Genomic DNA, 16,778 nt, shown 5'->3' with positions numbered 1-16,778 from the left:
GCCTTTGAATTTCCCGACTCCGTGGCATCCGTCGTGTTTAGTGGTTTTGGGGTTTGGAGGCTGGAGCGGGCGCTTGGCTGGGGCAGCCCGGCGAGGCTCTCCAGCGAGCAGCGCGCGCGGTTGCAGGGAGGTCTGCAGGGCGGCTGCAATAGCCTTTTCCTGCTGGCAGCGCCGAGCAGCAAAATGGGACTGAAGCGACATCGTCTGTGGCTTGCTTTTTCGTGGGCTTGTGGGGCTGACGCGGTGCGGTGGCACATGCGCTCTTTAGCGTGCTGTCTGAGCTGCCGTCTGGGGACACACCGTGGCCCTTAGTGCGCTGAGAGGTTGATGGAAACCTTGGTCCAGCCAGCAGCTCCTGGCCCTTTTGAAGCTGCGCCTTGCTTGCATGGCCCCGTTCCAGTTTTCTCCCTTCCCTGCGGGGCTGCCCGGGGCCGCTCTGCAGCGCAGGTCGGGGAGCGCAGCGGGGCGATGCCAAGCGCTGGGCTGGCACGCTCAGGCTCTGTGCCTTCGCTGGGATGGCGCTGTACCGTGGAGGAGGAACCCCTTTGGTTGAGGATCTGTCTTCGTTCTGTCCCCCAACAAATGTCCCTTCAGTAGCAGCACGTCTGCACAGCACGAGGGTCCCTGGGGAGCACCAGCAGTGGGCCGGCTCCTTGCTGCGCCATGCTCGTGTTGCAGCAGCACTGGTACCTTCCCAGGTCTGGGTCTGTCTCTTCTCCTGGCTCTTTCTGCAGCAGACTTTGCCACGAGCCCAACCTCGCCTTCGCTATGGTCGCTTCTCGGCACCTCTTTAAATCCTGCTGCCCCGTGGGTCGGTAGCGCCGGTATCCTGCATTGAGACTTGGTGGCCCAGTAGGAAACACCGGAATGGGGATAACTGGTGTGGCTCACGGGGCACAGCCCCCGAAGGATGCTCATCCCCCGGTACGATGCCAGGGCTGCGGACACTGGAGTGGGCTGCTGCTTCTCCAGCCTCCGGTGAGACTGAGGGGTTCACCCTCGAAGTACGCTTCTCCTTGGCCACCCTGCTGCTCCAAGGTCAGCGGGGGATTTCTGCGCCGCTGCCTTGCCTTGCTTCTGGTTTGGTGAAGGAGCCGAGCTCTCATGGTCAGTGCATGTAGAAAGTGGGGTGCTGGGTGGTGGTGTGGGTGACTCTGCTCGCCCTGTGGGGCCTGGCAGTGCCTGACATGGTGCTACATCGGTCGGGGCTTTGCCTGCAGCAGCTCTTTGCGGGGCTGGATCGCTCTTTGCGGGGCTGGATCGCTCTTTGCGGGGCTGGATCGCTCTTTGCGGGGCTGGATCGCTCTTTGCGGGGCTGGATCGCTCTTTGCGGGGCTGGATCTCTCTTTGCGGGGCTGGATCTCTCTTTGCGGGGCTGGATCTCTCGCCATGCAGCATCCATCTGGGGGATAAAAGCCATGACTTGCTCTTGAGCCCAAAAGGTTGTACAGCACCAGCTGCTGCTGCGCTGCAGTTGCAGTCATGCCCTCCTCTTGTCCTTGCAGGGACAGGGGCCTCCAGCTGCTTGCAGGGACGCTGCTGGGCTGGGGCTGCATTGCAGGCGGTGGCTGAGGAAGAGGGGAAGGGCGCAGAGCTGTGGGGTGCGCTTGGAGAAAGGCTTGAATCAAAAAGCTGCTGCGATGTGTGGTCTGGCGGGAGCCAGCCAGGCACAGGTCTTTTTTTCGGGAGCTGCTGGTGCTGACATGAGTAGCGTGTTGCACTCGCCTGCCTTACAGCAGCGGCTGACCGTGCTGGGCAGCGGCGGAGAAGCCGTTAGACCAAGGTGGCAGGAGAGCAAATAACTGCAGGAGAGGTGGAGGAGGAGGGAGGGAGGTGGCGAGACCTGGAGCAGAGGAGGGGTTTGGCGGGCAGGGGAAGGAGGGTTTGCAGGGGGATGGCAGGGCTGCCGGCGCCAGGGCCACAGGAGCGGTGGACGTGCCATTTTGGTGGCGTGCCAAGTCCCCAGCTGCTTTTCTTAATGACTGGGCTGGAAGTGGCTTGCTCGCATCTGCGCCGGTCTCGGGAAGGTGGGGCTGCTCCCGCCGCCGCTGCAGCCCTCGGAGCCGGGAGCCTGCAGATGTCCCTGGCGCCGGCACCGCAGGCTGGGGCTGCCCGGCATCGCCGTGATCCCCGGCTGTGGGGCTTCAGCACCCGAGCTGCGGTGGCAGCTGCTGGCAGAGGGGCAGGGGCTGCTGGGTTTTGGCAGTGCCAGGCAGAAACGCACAGCTGGGGAGGCTGGGACGGACAGACGGACACAGCACAGTGCACGAGAGGAGGTCTGCGATGGGATGTTGCCTGCAGCGGGGTGAGCCTGGCTGCCGCAGTCCGTGGTTTTACTGATTGCTGGAGTGCAGAGGGCCCCGGGGAGCTGCGGCGTTCGATAGGAGTCAAAAGCAACTGTGCTGCGCTCCAGGGACCTGCTGAATCGGAGCGGACCGGAGAGATGCCCTGCACCTTTTTGTGTCCTGTCAACCCCCAGGCCACCGAAGGAGGTGGCAGGGGAAGGCTTCCACGCTGTGTCTGTGGGGTTTGCCCCTTAAGGCTCCCAGAGGGTGACGTGCACTGTTGCTGCGCGACGTTTCTTTGAACCGCTCCAGCTGCTGAGAAATCCGTACAGCGTGATTCTCGCGCGCACGGCTGCAGGAGCTGGTGAGCAAATTGCAGGACATCTCTCCTTGATCTGCCTTGTGTGTCGTAAACTCCAAACGCTGGATCCCCCGCGAGCTTTTGGTGGGCACGTGCTGAGCTGAGGTCCCGCGGGAGCGCTCGGGGAGCTGTCCCCTCGCCGAGCAGGGCAGAGCGCGGTGCCTTGTGCACGCTGCTGAGCTGGGCACTGTTTGTAGGAAAGAGGTAAAATCTTCCCTTCGACTGGGATGTAACTGGAGAAGAAACAGATGAGCTTTGGTGCTTGCCTCTCTGATGTCTTGGAGGTGAATGAGGTCTCTCCCTGGTGGAGACCTCGTGGACTTTGGGCAGAGCATCCTTGCCCCTGCGTGGGAACCCTAAGACAAGCTCCTTGGAGCTGCTTCTGCTCCCCGGTGAGCTCATCCGAAACGTGAGCGGTGCTGGGCTCACACCGAAGCCTTTGCCTCTGCGGGTGAAGCATTCCGCTCCATCTGCGGAGGGCTGTCGTGGATGCCGGTGGGTTTGGGGTGCTTTCAAGATCTCCACGAAATCCAAACGATGTGCTGCAAGGCTGGCACCTGATAACCGCTGGCTGGGGAGCACAGCTTGGTGATGACTTGTATTCTTGTGCAGGCATGACCGACTTAAACCAACACCACCACCTTTGTGCTTCATCCTACACTGCAGTCCTCTCAGGCTAGACAGATACGACATTAGCAGCTGATGGTTTAACATTAGGCCAAAAAAACCCTCCTATTGTCATGAGCCCTTCCCACGTCGTATTTTCTGGCCCGCAGGAGTATCGCTCTTCATTTCACACTGGGCGAATCGGCAGCGGCTGCGGATGGGGAGGTTTCATGGCACTGCTAGAACAAATAGCGTAATCAATTGATTCCTGCACAGCTGTACAAGTATTATTAGCTATTCAAAACAATGGGAGCTGTTCAGCTCCGGTGCTGGCAGGAGGGGAAGGATGGCGGGGCGTGCTGGGCGTGGAGGGTGCTGAGCTGGGGGCAGCGTATTTGGGGGAGAATTGGGGAGAGGCTGCCAGGGCGAAGGCTTCTTGTGCGTAGAAGCTACGGAGATCCCCGGGGGGTGACAGGGGATGGAGGCTTGTGGAGCTGCTTGACAAACGGAGAGGTGTTATCAGGAAGAAAAGAGAGAGAAGGGGAGGTGGCAAATGCAGCGCCCCAAAATGGGGCAGCTCGAGGGGCAGCCCGGGAGCTGCGGTAGCGGGGATGGGAGTGGTGGCCGGTGGGGCGTGCGGGGCCGGCGGCGGGGCCGGAGCGCCCTGGCTTGGGGTGGTGCCTGCGCGCTGGTTACTAAGGCTTGGGCAGGGTTTACACGTTGGGAATGATCCCCTTTTTAGGATGGGGGGAACCCAACCGAAACCAGTTGTGCAAGCTGCAAGGGCAGGGCGTTTAAGGGGCACCCCCCAGCCGTGCCGGGGCGCGGAGCAGGTCGCGGGAGCCCTTCCCAGCCCTGCGAGCCCCGCTCCGCCACCGGAGCCTGACGGGAGGAGGTCAGGAGGAGGAGGATGTTGTGATGAAGTGAAACCGTTTCATCCCATCAGTCAAGACAATGTAGGCAGCGATGAAGATGAAATTCCCCTGGGGAATAAGGCACTGTGCAAACGGAGAAATTAAAAAGCAACAAATCAGCAGCGCCCGGTGGGCTCCAGCCAGCTCTTCGGAAGGGATTTAACAAGGAAGCAGCTGAACTGCCAGCAAAAAGTAGTCTCTCATTAAAGCAACTGCTGCACGGGAGCGCAGCCTCTTCTGCTGTGTCCTTGTATTTAAAGAGGTACGAGAACTGTGGGAATTACAGAGCAGCCAGCTTTATTTTAGCACCAAGCAAATTGGCTGAGAAAATAATTAAAGCTTGCGTGGAAATGCCTGCACTTCAGTGTGATAGATTAAGGACAACAACACATGGCTTTTGTACGTAAAATCCAGTTTACTCGGTTTTTTTTTTTTTAAATCTTTTTTTCAGTATTGCAATAAGGTGATTGGGGAGAGAGCAGTTGGGAGATGAATTCTTTGGATTTTCAGAAAGCCTTGGGCAAATTCACTAAGTTATTAAGGAAACTGTTAAGGCAGGAGCCGTGGGAGGAAAGGCCAAATTCTGCTCGATGTGTTCAGATTGACTGGGAGGAAAGAGCCAGCGAAGAGGCGTGTGCTGCGACGGCCTGGCCGAAGGATGCTCTTCACCGGCTGGGGCTTTAAGCTTGAAATATAGCGTTAAATACGCCTAGCGGCTCCACACGCCCCAGCTTATCAAGGTTGCAAGTCAAGCACAGAAAAATTAGGTGACGCTAGGTCTGAATTGGCTGGATGAGCCTGATTGCCTCCCCTCGCTCTCTCCCTCGAGAGTCTTCGCTGGGTAGGACGCTGTTGCTAATTGCCGTCGGGGGCTATTCCTCCTCCTAGGACCCCCGTTTCCTTGGGACAGCCCTGTCCCAAGGGCGGGTTTAGGGCAGCTCGTTGGAAAGGCTGGTGTTTGCAGGAGCGCGGCGGCGGCGGCAGGGCTGGGGGGAGCGGAGGGGGAGCCCCTCTCCCCCGCCAAATCGGGGAGCGGGTCCCTGCCGCTGCGGGAGGGTGCTGCTCCGCCGCGGCTGGGGCCGCACTCGGCAGCCTGGGCTCTTCGGGGCCGGGACGTGGCTGCTGGATGAGGTTTTTTATTTTTCCCTGAACAGCGATCCAATTTTGAGCTAATTTTCCCGAGGACAACAAAAAGCACACAGACAACTGCTGCCCAGATTTTATATCCTGCTGTCGTGGAGCCAATTAAGGAAAGGGTTGCCACATTTTTTTTTTTTTAATGTACGGGTGGAGCAGCAGAGCTTTTTTTAAGCCTCGTTCTTGGAAGTGGCTGAGCAATTTGGGCTGCAGTTTTTCTGGGGGGAAAAAGAAGAGGAAAAAAGGAAAAAAAAAAAAAAGGGGGGGGGAGAAGAAGAAGAAAAAAAGAGGAAAAAATCACACTTTGTGGAAAATATCACCCTGAAGAGTTAGCATTTGCCTAAGTAGGTCCAGAGAGGAGAGGTGGTTTGCGATGTGGGGCTCTGAAAGGCTGGCGAAGCCCTGCCCGGTCCTGGTGCTGGGGAGCCCGGGAGGGATTGCAGGTGGACTTAGCAAACGCTGGTAAAAGCGAGGGCTGGCAGGGATGGGGAGGGTGTGCTGGAGCGGCAAAGGTGACCTGCAGGCCTGCGTTGTTGGGTTTTAAATTCTCCGTAACCATTTAGGAAAGGGTGTGCTGCTGCGTCCAGCTTGGCAAAGGCTGGTGCTCGCCCTGCACAAGGCACGATGACCTGTCACCACCAAATGGAGGCGACGCCAAGCGCTGGGTGGGACTGGGTTTTTAGCATGATAAACCCTCCCCAGTTATACAGTAATTATACACTGATGCCTGGAGAGCACTGAGAATTGCCTCCTAAATAAATCGAACCCATACCTTGCAGCTCTTCCCAAGCACTGCTTGCGCTGTGTGTCTGGCCGTGGGCAGGGGTAGGAGGACCAACTTCAACATGTAGTTGTGGCCAAGCCCAAGAAATGAAAAGAAATTGCAGCTCTTCGTTTTAAACACAGATACAATGAGTCATATTGATTTTTCTGGTATCTGAACTCCAGGGCACAGGGCTTGCGTGGCGTGGATGTGTGAGCAAGAGCTCTCTTGCACCAGGGGCCAAGGGGGAAGCACAAGCAGAAGGAGCAGGGGGAATTTTGGGCTGCCTAAAGATGGTCAGAGGGATCAAGGGGAATTTTGGGCTGGCCGACCACGGCCTTAGGGGATGTACGCTGGGACGTCCCCTCCCAGGTATAGATGGGGTGATGCGAGCAGCATCTCCTTCTGCTGTTTCTCCTCCCTTCTTCCCATGGTGGCAAACCTCTGCATCGCTCACGATGAACCTTTGAGCTCAAGGTAGCAATTGAAGCATGTTTGGCTTTGATCTTGTAAAAATAATAGTTTGTGCGAGGTGGTAGGGGAGCCTTTGTATCAAATGAGCCTTGGTATGATTTGCTAAGGATCCCGTGCGCCCCTGGGCTCGCCACGCTCGCGCTGCTCCGAGTCAGCACCTGGGTTTCGGAACCTGTCAAAAAGCCGGGCTCGAAGTAAAAGCGCCGGTCGCTCTGTGTCCCAGCGGAGCTGGTGGCTGGCTTTGCCACCGGCCCCGCAGCACCCGTAGCATCGCTTTGCTCGCCCCAGTGCTTGCTGCCTTCCCTCTTCCCTTCTGGCTCTGCCCTTTTCTTTGGCAGTCATTGATTTATTTTTTTTATTAGTTTTCTTTTTTTCTCTCTCTTTCCCTTGGGTTTTGAACAGAGCTCAAATTAATGCAGCCAATTCTGTTCCTCAGCATTAACAACAACTTGTCATTGGGGTCTTTTTTATCGCGCGAGCAGGAGGCACTCGGTCTCGACCAACGCGCCGGTACGTGTGCGTGCCCGGCAGAGCAGCATCTGCCGATGGTGTTGGAGGATTGCAGAGGCTGGGGGGGTTTACAGCAAGTGCTGCTGCTGAGGTTTGTCCCTTTGGGAGGAGGAGGGCTGGGCTGCAAGTGCCATTCCCTGCTGGTGGGCCAGGGAGTCCGGGTGGCACCCAGCGGGCTCCCACCGCCCTGAGCGGTGACCCTGGTGAGGATGCAGGGGCCGCAGCCGTGCGCATCTCTCCGGTGTTTGTCCTCTCCGCGAGCTGGGTCTCTGGCCCTGCCTCGCCGCCGGGAAGCGAAGGTGGGGAGGCATGGAGCAGCCCGTGGGTCTGCGTGACACCCGTGGGTCTGCGTGACACCCGTGGGTCTGCACGCACCCGCAGCGCGGCAGGGCAGGTCGCAGTGATGCCGGTGGGTGCTTTGCCCACATCTCACCTGCTGCACAGACTGGCCTTCGGTAGCACGGGTGCCCGCTGGCCAGCTGGCACCCACCTAAAGCCGCTCGTCATTGCTGCGTGCCGAGCAAAGGCACCCCGCACGTGCGCTGAAAGGACGCTGCGTGCCTCCGTGTGTTACGCAGTGGGAGAAATCCCACCCAGGCGTTTCCACGGCAGAAATGTTTGGTTTTACGTTACTGCTTTGTTAAACCGCTGCTGCTTGTAGTCGCAGCCCTGCCCAGCCGCTGACTGCCGGGAGATTCCCCAGGGGCCGGTGCGAGCGTGGCTGGGGCCGGCTGGCCCTTGGGCATAAGTGACACGGGGCTGTTTGTAAACCATGTTAATAACTTTTATATTTAGGGAGTTAATGACTCTAAACAAAGCAGATATTAATCTAATCAGCTATTCCTCGTGCCACGTCAATCCCGGACATCAAAGCAAACATCAAAGTGAGAGGCATGAAAGGCTTCGAAGGCAGCGCCAACTGCTTTGCCCAGGTGCATCTCTGAGCGAGCTTCCGCGTCCCGCTTCTGCTCCAGCCTGGGTTTTGAGGCTCCTCTCGGTTATCTCAGATCTAAAGGATGTTGTCCCAGCAAGGAAAACAAGATTAACATAAGAATGGCCCTCAGGAACAAAGCAAAAGGCTGTTTAAACTTTTTGCATCTTTTTGCCTTAGATGGCAGCGAAGCTGGAAGCTGGGCGCTTCAAAGGCAGGCGGGAGCCGGCGTAAGTGCGGCGTCTGCTGCATGGGCGGCTGGCCGGGGGTGCGCGGCTCTCGCGTTGCCCTGCAGAGGCTGTCGGGGAGCTTCTGCCAATCCTTATTTTTAAATTCTTTTCCTGATGTGGGTCAGACTCTAAAACAAACCCTGTTCTTGTCCTTCATTATTTTTTTTCCTTTGTTTTGCTGGCTGGAGAGAATCCATGGATGAACTCGGGAGGTGAGAAGTGCTCTGCTCCCCATGGCAGGGTTGTATGTGCAGCCGGGAGCATTGGGCTCTTACGGCGAGGCGGCTGCTCTACCTGGAGCGTCCCGGCAAAGCAAGGGGCCAGCCCTGATTCAAAGGCAGTTTGTAAAGGTTTAAAGCATGAGTGCCCGAAAGGAAGCGCCAGGGAGCTGCTGGTGGCTGCCGCGATGGCGGTGGGGGTGTCACGGCGGTGCAACGGGAGCCCCCGGCCCTGCCAGGCTCGGAGCGCAGCGGGGAGCCTGGCAGATCCGCCCGCGGCAGGGGACGGCTGCCGCGGGGTGTGCGAGAGCTCCCGGGCAGGCGGCCAGCAGCGTTTCCTCCCCACCGCTTTCCCATGGCTGCGATGGGCTCCAAGGCTTGAGAAAAGCACCGGGGGCCGCGGAGAGGAAGCTGTTGGGAGCCTTTGCGCTCCTCAGCTTTTTTGGACGCGGCTGCTTTTCCACTGTCTCACTTTGTGAGGGGAGGAATGTCTGTATATATATGTGTGCAAGGCTGCATTAGGGCAGGCCTTGATAAGGTTGCTGCAGCATTAACATATCTACGTATCCAATTGCTTAATTTTATAAGCCCCTTGAGCTGGTGCAGGGAAGAGCTCAAGATCTCCTCCAGGCCCTTGCAAAACCTATTTCAGGCAATTAGGAAGAGATGGTGCGATAGGCAGGGACCGGTACAGGCAGGGTACAGGCAGGTCGCAGCAGGGCGCCCGTGTGATTTGCCGTTTGCGGGCGCTGGAAGCAGCTATCTGCCCCAGGGTGGGCAGGCAGAGTCCCCCTGCCGCGGCTGGGGACGGCTGCCAGCACCGCTTACAGGTGAGGCTGGATCCGGCCCTGGAGCACGCTGCGAGCGCTCGGATCGCTCGAGGCTCCGGAGCTGCTTGGCAGGAGGAGGTGGATTGGAAAATACCTGCAGAAGGTGGGACTGCTCCTGCCCCGCCGTTTCCCGGGCTGCTGAGCCGCGGGCGCTGGCTGGCCCCGTGGCCACCTGCCCTGCCCGCCCAGGGGGACTTCTTGGGGCTTTCTGCAGCCAGACCCTCTCCTGCTTCTGCTGGTTCATCCCATCCACACTTAGATTACAGCCTCTTTTGACAGGGTTTTTCCTCTTCTCCCCAAACGGGAGCTCACGCACCCTGCCAAGGTGTTTCTGGAGTGGAAACTGGGGGTGGAAACTTGGCCGGGCCGGGCATCGTGTTGCTTATCATCGGGTCCGCTGCTGCAGCAGCGCCGAGGCGAGGGGGTTCCTGCGGGCTGCGACAGAACGGGGCTTTCCCCGCGCCTGCGATATGGGGGTGGGTATCACCGCGGGCGTCACTCGGAGCCTGGCTCGCCGGGGCTGAGGGAGACCTGGAGGCACCATGCGAGCTGTGTGTCAGGCTTCATCGGGAGCACGGGTGAGAAAGGAGAGGCTGAATCCGATCCTGCGTTGCTGCGTGCCATCGGCTGCCTTCCTTTGCTTTGGGGTGGCACGGGGCAGGGCTGGGAAGGCTGCGGTATGGCAGGGAGAGGCTCTGCTCCTGGGCTCTGGGGCATCTCTGGTGGGAAAAACCAGCGTGCAGGTGCAGAAGGACTGTGCTGCCAGCCCGGCAAGCAGTGGGACGGGCAGTTGTCCTCAAACAGGGCCTGCTCGTGTCTCCTGGTGCACTGAAAGGGCACGGTTATGGACTGAGGCTCTGCTACCCAGGCCTTGACTTTGGGTGGCTGTTTGGCATCTGTACGCAGCAGAGCAATGCTTAGCTCTCAAACCTGGCCCAACGTCCATCACGCAAAGCCCAAACTCATCGGTTAATGGGAATGGGATGCAATAACGCCCAGTGCAGCGCTTCTTGCGAGCAAACAAGGTGAAAAACGCTCTGTAGGTTGGTGAGGGATTGCTGGGCCAGGAGGAATTTGGGATCCAGGAGCTGTCAGTGATGATGGCTGCTGGTCTGTGGTGGGACAGAGGTGGTGATGTGCAGCAGGGATGAAACAACCAAAGAAGCCAGAGCAGCTGGATCCGGGGGATGACAGCAGGCGGTTTTCCCTGGGCAACTGCTGCTGCTGCTGTGTGTCTCTTCCTGACTTTGATTCAATTAGAAAGCAAAACCCCGTTCCTGGTGAAGGCTGCTGGGATGTGGGCTGGAGAGAGGGATGCCCTTTGGGCTGGGTCTTTGGGCTTGAAAAAAAGGTGACTGCTGGGGGCTGGGCACCCTTGCTCCGGGATGGTGGCTACCAGGCAGTAGCACCCAGCTTCGCCTCTCCTGCCTCTGGTGTACCAGCACCGAAGTCCCAAGCTCTTTTCCTTGTAGGCATCCCCCTCGCCAGAGGTCATCTTGTCACGAATTTGGGAAGAAATCCCCAGCCTGCCCCTTCTGCGCTTCCTCGGCTGGGAACTCCTGCTGCCCAGCTCGTGCTGTCCCTTCTAACGAGCCCTCCAGTGCGGAGCATCCCCGGGAGGGCTCGGCTCCCACCGGCACCTCCCGGCTCCGCGCACCGCGCAGCCGGACCCTGCCCTGCTCCCTCTCCCCTGCAGGAGATGTTCCAGCCGCCGTCAGCCCGGAGCAGGGGCACGCTAATTCAGACCAGAGAGCAGCTCTTCAAGCGCTTCCCTCCACCGGGTCCCTGCGGGGAAGCAGCAGGGCCGATTAATTGATTGCTGGTTTGCCTCTAACGCAGAGCAGAGCTGGAGGCAGCGGGGCTGCCGCGAAGCCCACCCGTCCCCCTCCTCGCTAATTAGCCCCCGCGCGTGGCTGTGGTGAAGCTGGGGAGGGGAGCGTGCGGTTTCTCTTCTTAGCACCTGCCAGGCTGTTGTTATCTTCCCCTTTTGTTTCGGAGACCTGCCAGAAGCCGGCGCGAGATCTGGAAGGGGGTTCGCAGCCTGTGCCCGCTGTGGGTTTGGTGGGGTTTTTATTAAGATGGGGCTGTCGGTGCTGCCCCAGTGCCTTGCCCGTCCTCCAGCCCGGATGGAGAATCGTCCCGCAGGCAGGGTGGAGAGGGAGCTCGGTGGCTGCCGGGCGCATGGAGGGGACAGCATTTGGGAGCGTGCTGGGACGCCGGCGGAGGCAGGCCAGCGCTCGTGGTGCAACTGGGTGCTCTGTAAAACCGGAGCGTGGAACCAGTGCGACAAGCATGTTCAGTCGCTTGCAGAGAGCCCGTTTCCAGCCTCGTGCAGGGGAGGCAATCTAAAAATACGAGCTTGTTTGCCTCCAGCTGGAGTTGATTTGGGCATCCCTGGTTGTTGCTGGAGTGCAGCGGAGGACAGCTGAGAGATGGAAGTTTGCAAACTGTAATTTTGCTGCTCTTCCTTCCCCGCCCCACTCCTAAAAGGCGACGGCTGGGAGAAACAGAGCAGGAGGATGGTATGTTAGAGCTCCTGACCCACTTTGCTCAGAGTTTCCAGGACATGATTCACCTTTTCCCCTCCATCAAAAGGAGACAGGACTGTGTAGCTGCTAGAGGGGATATTTAGAGGTTTATCTTTGCTGTGCAGCAGAGCCTTTATGCATGGGAAACCAGCACGGCCCCCCACTCCTGTCTTGGGCAGCGCTCACTAAAAGAACCATGAAATCACGTAGTTTGTCCTGGTTTTGTCTTCAGCCTTGCTGGACAAGTCCTCTCCCCTGGCTGGGCTGGAAGGTGATGGAGAGGAGCTTGCTGCTGCCCCTTCTCCCTGCCCCTCTGGACAGCCGTCCTGTCCCACAGCATCTCTGGGCGCTGGTCCGAGCCGGCGGCTCGGCGCGGGTGGACAGTATGGTGAGACGCGTCAGCCACGCCGATGCGCTTGCGTGAGCCTGGCTGGGCTGTGGTAGCAGCGTCGGGGTGCAAAGAGTGTCGGGGTGTCGCGGAGGTGATGTGTCTGGCTCCCCTGGGCGCCTGTTTGTGGTGGAGAGAAGCTGCCCGGGAGAGCCGCTGTCTCATGTCTCTGCTCTCCTCTTTCCCAGGTATCGGACCACCTTCCCTGGTTTTTGATGCTGAATCAGGATCGTTTTAACTAAAGATGGAAACACTGGAGTCAGAATTGACCTGCCCAATCTGCCTGGAGTTATTTGAAGACCCCCTCTTGCTGCCCTGTGCCCACAGTCTCTGCTTCAGCTGCGCCCACCGCATCCTGGTGTCCAGCTGCTCCTCCAGCGAGTCCATCGAGCCCATCACCGCCTTCCAGTGCCCCACCTGCCGCTATGTCATCTCCCTCAACCACCGGGGCCTGGAGGGCCTCAAGAGGAATGTGACCCTGCAAAACATCATCGACCGCTTCCAGAAGGCATCCCTGAGCGGCCCCAACTCCCCCAGCGAGAGCCGCCGTGAGAGGACGTACCGCAACAGCCCTACCATGTCCGTGGCCGGCGAGAGGATCGCCTGCCAGTTCTGCGAACAGGATCCCCCGCGGGACGCGGTGAAGACGTGCATCACCTGCGAGGTGTCCTACTGCGACCGCTGCCTGCGGGCCACCCACCCCAACAAGAAGCCCTTCACCAGCCACCGTCTGGTGGAGCCCGTGCCCGACGCGCACTTCCGAGGACTCACGTGCTTGGAGCACGAGAACGAGAAGGTGAACATGTACTGTGTTGCTGACGACCAGCTCATCTGTGCCTTATGTAAACTGGTGGGCCGCCACCGGGACCACCAAGTGGCATCCCTCAGCGATCGCTTTGAGAAGCTGAAGGTAAGCACCTAGCGCGGCCGCAGCGAGCCCGCGGGCCAGCTCGTCTGCAGGGGCTGGTGTTTGCTGAGGGACCGTTGCCAGAGCAGATGCTGGTTCCAGATGCCCCAAGCGGCACCTCTCCTGCAGCTTGTGGGCCCCTCCAGGACCCTGGTACCAGGAGGCTGAGCTGGGTCTCGCTTGCACAATTAGAGCAAAGTTGTTGCTGTTTTATTTTTCTCCTGCTGGTGTGTGTGTGCCAGGCCGAGGCATCGGACCTTCACCCCAAACGGCCGGACAGCAAAACATCATTGGGCACTGAGATGCCTTGTGGCTGTTGCCCCAGGAGTGTGGCTTTCCCCCAGGGTTTGTCCTGTCCTGTGAGAGAGCTGGGCTGGCAAAGAGTGGCCCGAGGGACCTGTGAGCGGGGTCCCCTGAGGCTGTGCGCTCGGGCCGTGCCTGTTCGGCCCCTCGGAGGGTGGGAGCAGGACAGGTTGGGCTGTGGGCATTTCCTTTTGGAAAGCTGCTCTGCAGGCTTCCAGCCTGCAGGCTGCAGCGCGTGGGAACCCTCCTGCTGTCCATAAAACCTCCCCTGCAGGCTTTACCCATGCCTGAGGATTGCGGTGCCCTGAGAAGTGCTCCGGGCAGTGCTTTCATGTCTTCCTCGAGCCGGCTTGCTCAAAGCTTCTCCACTGTGAGAGAGGAGAGGGCCAGGCTCTGGGAAGTAATGGGTGATGAATGGGTTGGGAGCAGCCCTGCAGAGAAGGACTTGGGGGTGCTGGTGGGTGAAAAGCTGGACGTGAGCCGGCAACGTGCGCTCGCAGCCCAGCCGTCTCCTGGGTGCATCCCCCGCGGCGTGGGCAGCGGGGCGAGGGAGGGGATTCTGCCCCTCTGCTCCCTCTGGGGAGACCCCCCAGAGCCCCGCGTCCAGCTCGGGGGTCCCAGCACAAGGAGGACATGGAGCTGTTGCAGCGGGGCCAGAGGAGGTCACGGAAATGGTCTGGGGGCTGGAACCCCTCTGCTAGGAAGAAAGGCTGAGAGAGACGGGGTTGTTCAGCCCGGAGAAGTGAAGGCTCCCGGGAGACTTTATTGTGGCGTTTCAATCTATAAAGGGGGCTCCTAAGAAAGATGAGGACAGACTTCTTACCAAGGCCTGTAGCGACAGGACGAGGGGCAATGGTTTTAAACTGAACAAGGGTAGGTTTAGGTTGGACATAAGGAAGAAATGCTTTACGCTGAGGGCGGTGAGGCGCTGGAGCAGGTTGCCCAGAGAAGCTGTGGATGCCCCATCCCTGGAAGTGTTCAAGGTCAGGTTGGATGGAGCTTTGGGCAACTGCATCTACTGAAAGGTGTCCCTGCCCACGGCAGGGGGGTTGGACTGGGTGGTCTCTGAAGGTCCCTCCCAACCCAAACCCTTCTGTGGTTCTATGAGGCAGTGATGGAGCTCCCCTCTGCTTCCCAAGCGTCCCAAACTCCTCCTCTGTCCTTTGCCCTCCCACGGGATCTCGGCGCTTTGGCTCTTTGCAGATGCCATCCCCGGAGGGGCTGGCCTGAGCCATCCTCTGTGTCTCCCAGCCAAGGGAGGCTGCCATCGTGCGGAGGTGGCTGGAGGCTGACCAGGATTTGGAGGTGTCTGAAGGTCCCCTCCATGGTGCCGGTGCCTGGGGTCTCCCTTCCACCTGCTTCATGCCGAGACCGGCGTTTCCAGCAGCAGGGAGCTCCCGTGGCGGGGAGCCTCTTCTCTACGCCAGCCTGTGTTTTCCGTCCTAATTTCCCCTGAGCTGAAGCGGCAGAAACGGGCAATCGCTCTCCAGCCCCCTTCGCTCGTAGCACGTATTGATCTGAACTGAATTACTGTTCTGCTGCTCTTCAGGTAGGAGAGAGCAAACTTCCCAGGGATCCCTCCGGAGTCCTTTGAAGCTTAATTTTTATGCAGTGGCTGTGGTTGTACTGAATATTATGTGAACCCGTATGGATGATGTTTGACCTATATAAAGTTAGAAATCCCTCTCCGTCCCCCGTGCATTCCGCATGAGTCTGCAAAACGCTTTTAATTCCTTTTTTTTTTTTCAATATTAAAAAAATATATATCTGGTCCCATTAGAGGTCAGGCTGGTGAGGCTCTGACTGTGGCAGCAGTCATATTCCCGTTACAACCCTTCTCATGTTTCTAGCTGCTTCTTCCTTGGTCCTTTCTTCCTCAACGTTCTGGGCCTGTTCTGGCCCAAAAGTGCTTTTCTTGGCTCTTTGTCTTGTTAATGTTTTGAACAAAATCGATCTGTCCGCTCTTGTGTTTTTTTAAGGGTGGAAGAAATACTTCTATCACTCTAGCAAAAAGACAGAAGACTTTTTATGTGCAGGCCAGATTATTTTTTTCCTCCCCCCCCCCCCCCTTTTTTTTTTTTTTTAAATGAACTGATGCCTGGAAAGAAATCTTTCTAGAAGTCCAGTTTCCTGGTCTGGTTTCCCACCTGCCCTTCTCCGAAATCTCCCCAACCCGGCGGGTGCCCGGTGATGTGACTCAGGCGCCCGCGGCGGCGGGAGGGGCGTGTGGTGGGCGTCCTGTGCTTCGCTGCTGCCCCCCCGCCCTCCAGCCGCGAGCTCCGTCTCGGGGAGGTGCTGCCGATGGTACCGATGCCGGTGCGTGCCCGCGCAGCGTCTGGGGTCCGCGGTGGCCGATATTTGCCTTCAGACCTTGATGTGCCTGTCTCGTCTTCGCATCAGGCCTCACCTAAGCTTGTTGTTGTGCAGAGCAGTGCCAGCAGCCCGGTCCTTAGTCCAGGACATTCTTTTTCCATGAGGAAATGTCTCAATTAGCAAATTGGAAACCTTAGAAAGAAATGACCATGTATGTTTGCACACAATAAAACCCAGGGATAGAAATTAAAACCCTTTAATATGTTCCCCCTAACCCGGCCTGTGTCAGCTAGCCAGGCAAATTCATCTGAAGACAGAAACCCTTGACAACCTAAATTGCTTCGTCAGCCAGCCAAATTTTGCAGGTTGCCAGAACACCATTTTTTTTTTTTTTTTTCTTTTAAATAACACTCTTAAGTGATTTTGGACAAGGAGGGAAGCTCTCCTCTGCTAAAACATTCTTTCTGTGCTATTCATCCTGCCCAGCTCCCCGTTCAACTGCAGGAGCAGGAGCTGAGCGGGGGAGCAGGGGCGAGGGGCTGCGGTGCCTCTGCCCGACCCTGCCCGCCGGCGGCAGACGTGCCTCTCTCCTAGGCACGGCTCCTACCGGGGGGCTCCTCGGGGACGGGGCTGTAACCCCTGCCTCTGGCTACGCATCAGTTGGGCTTTTTTTGGATGGCGTTTTTCCTAATGCTCTGCCTCCGCTGCAAGAATTGCATGGGACCGATGCCAGGCTTTACCAGCAGAGTCAATATTTGCATTAGTATTTTGTGTCATCTTCCTCGCTCAGCCTCAGTCTAGAGTTGCGACCACAACGCGCTCTCTGGCGATACTGGAAATCCTTGCAAGTAGCTGAAATACTTGAAATCATTAAAAACGCGCTGGGATGGGAGTGCTGGCGGGATGCTGCCACCCGGGACCCTGCGGCTGATGGAGCTGGCCCTCCCTCCCGCAGCGCCTCGCTCCCGGCCTGCCCGCAGCCCCCCGTGCCCGCGGCAGGGCTCTGCCCCCTCCTCTCTCTCTAAGCCATTCGTCGGTGCGCTACGTTGCAGCCAGCCCGCTCTTGAAGATCCGCGGTAC

The 16,778-nt window shown here is 58.5% G+C and overlaps 1 protein-coding gene across 1 annotated transcript in view; it reads left to right on the top strand.

Annotated features, from left to right (window-relative positions):
• The window catches only part of MID2 (midline 2), a 111,398-nt gene that overhangs the window by 13,464 nt on the left and 81,156 nt on the right, over nucleotides 1-16,778 (top strand). Inside the window, exon 2 of the mRNA XM_082322844.1 lies at nucleotides 12,364-13,085. Coding sequence (XP_082178970.1) covers nucleotides 12,420-13,085 — 666 coding nt within the window. The 5' untranslated portion in view covers nucleotides 12,364-12,419. The remainder of the gene's footprint in view (nucleotides 1-12,363; nucleotides 13,086-16,778) is intronic.

The sequence above is a fragment of the Platalea leucorodia genome (assembly GCF_965183815.1).
Source record: "Platalea leucorodia genome assembly, chromosome: 10".
Classification (NCBI taxonomy): Eukaryota; Metazoa; Chordata; class Aves; order Pelecaniformes; family Threskiornithidae; genus Platalea; species Platalea leucorodia.
The sequence above is the reverse complement of the archived record's forward strand: the minus strand, read 5'-3'. Positions and strand labels throughout refer to the sequence as shown.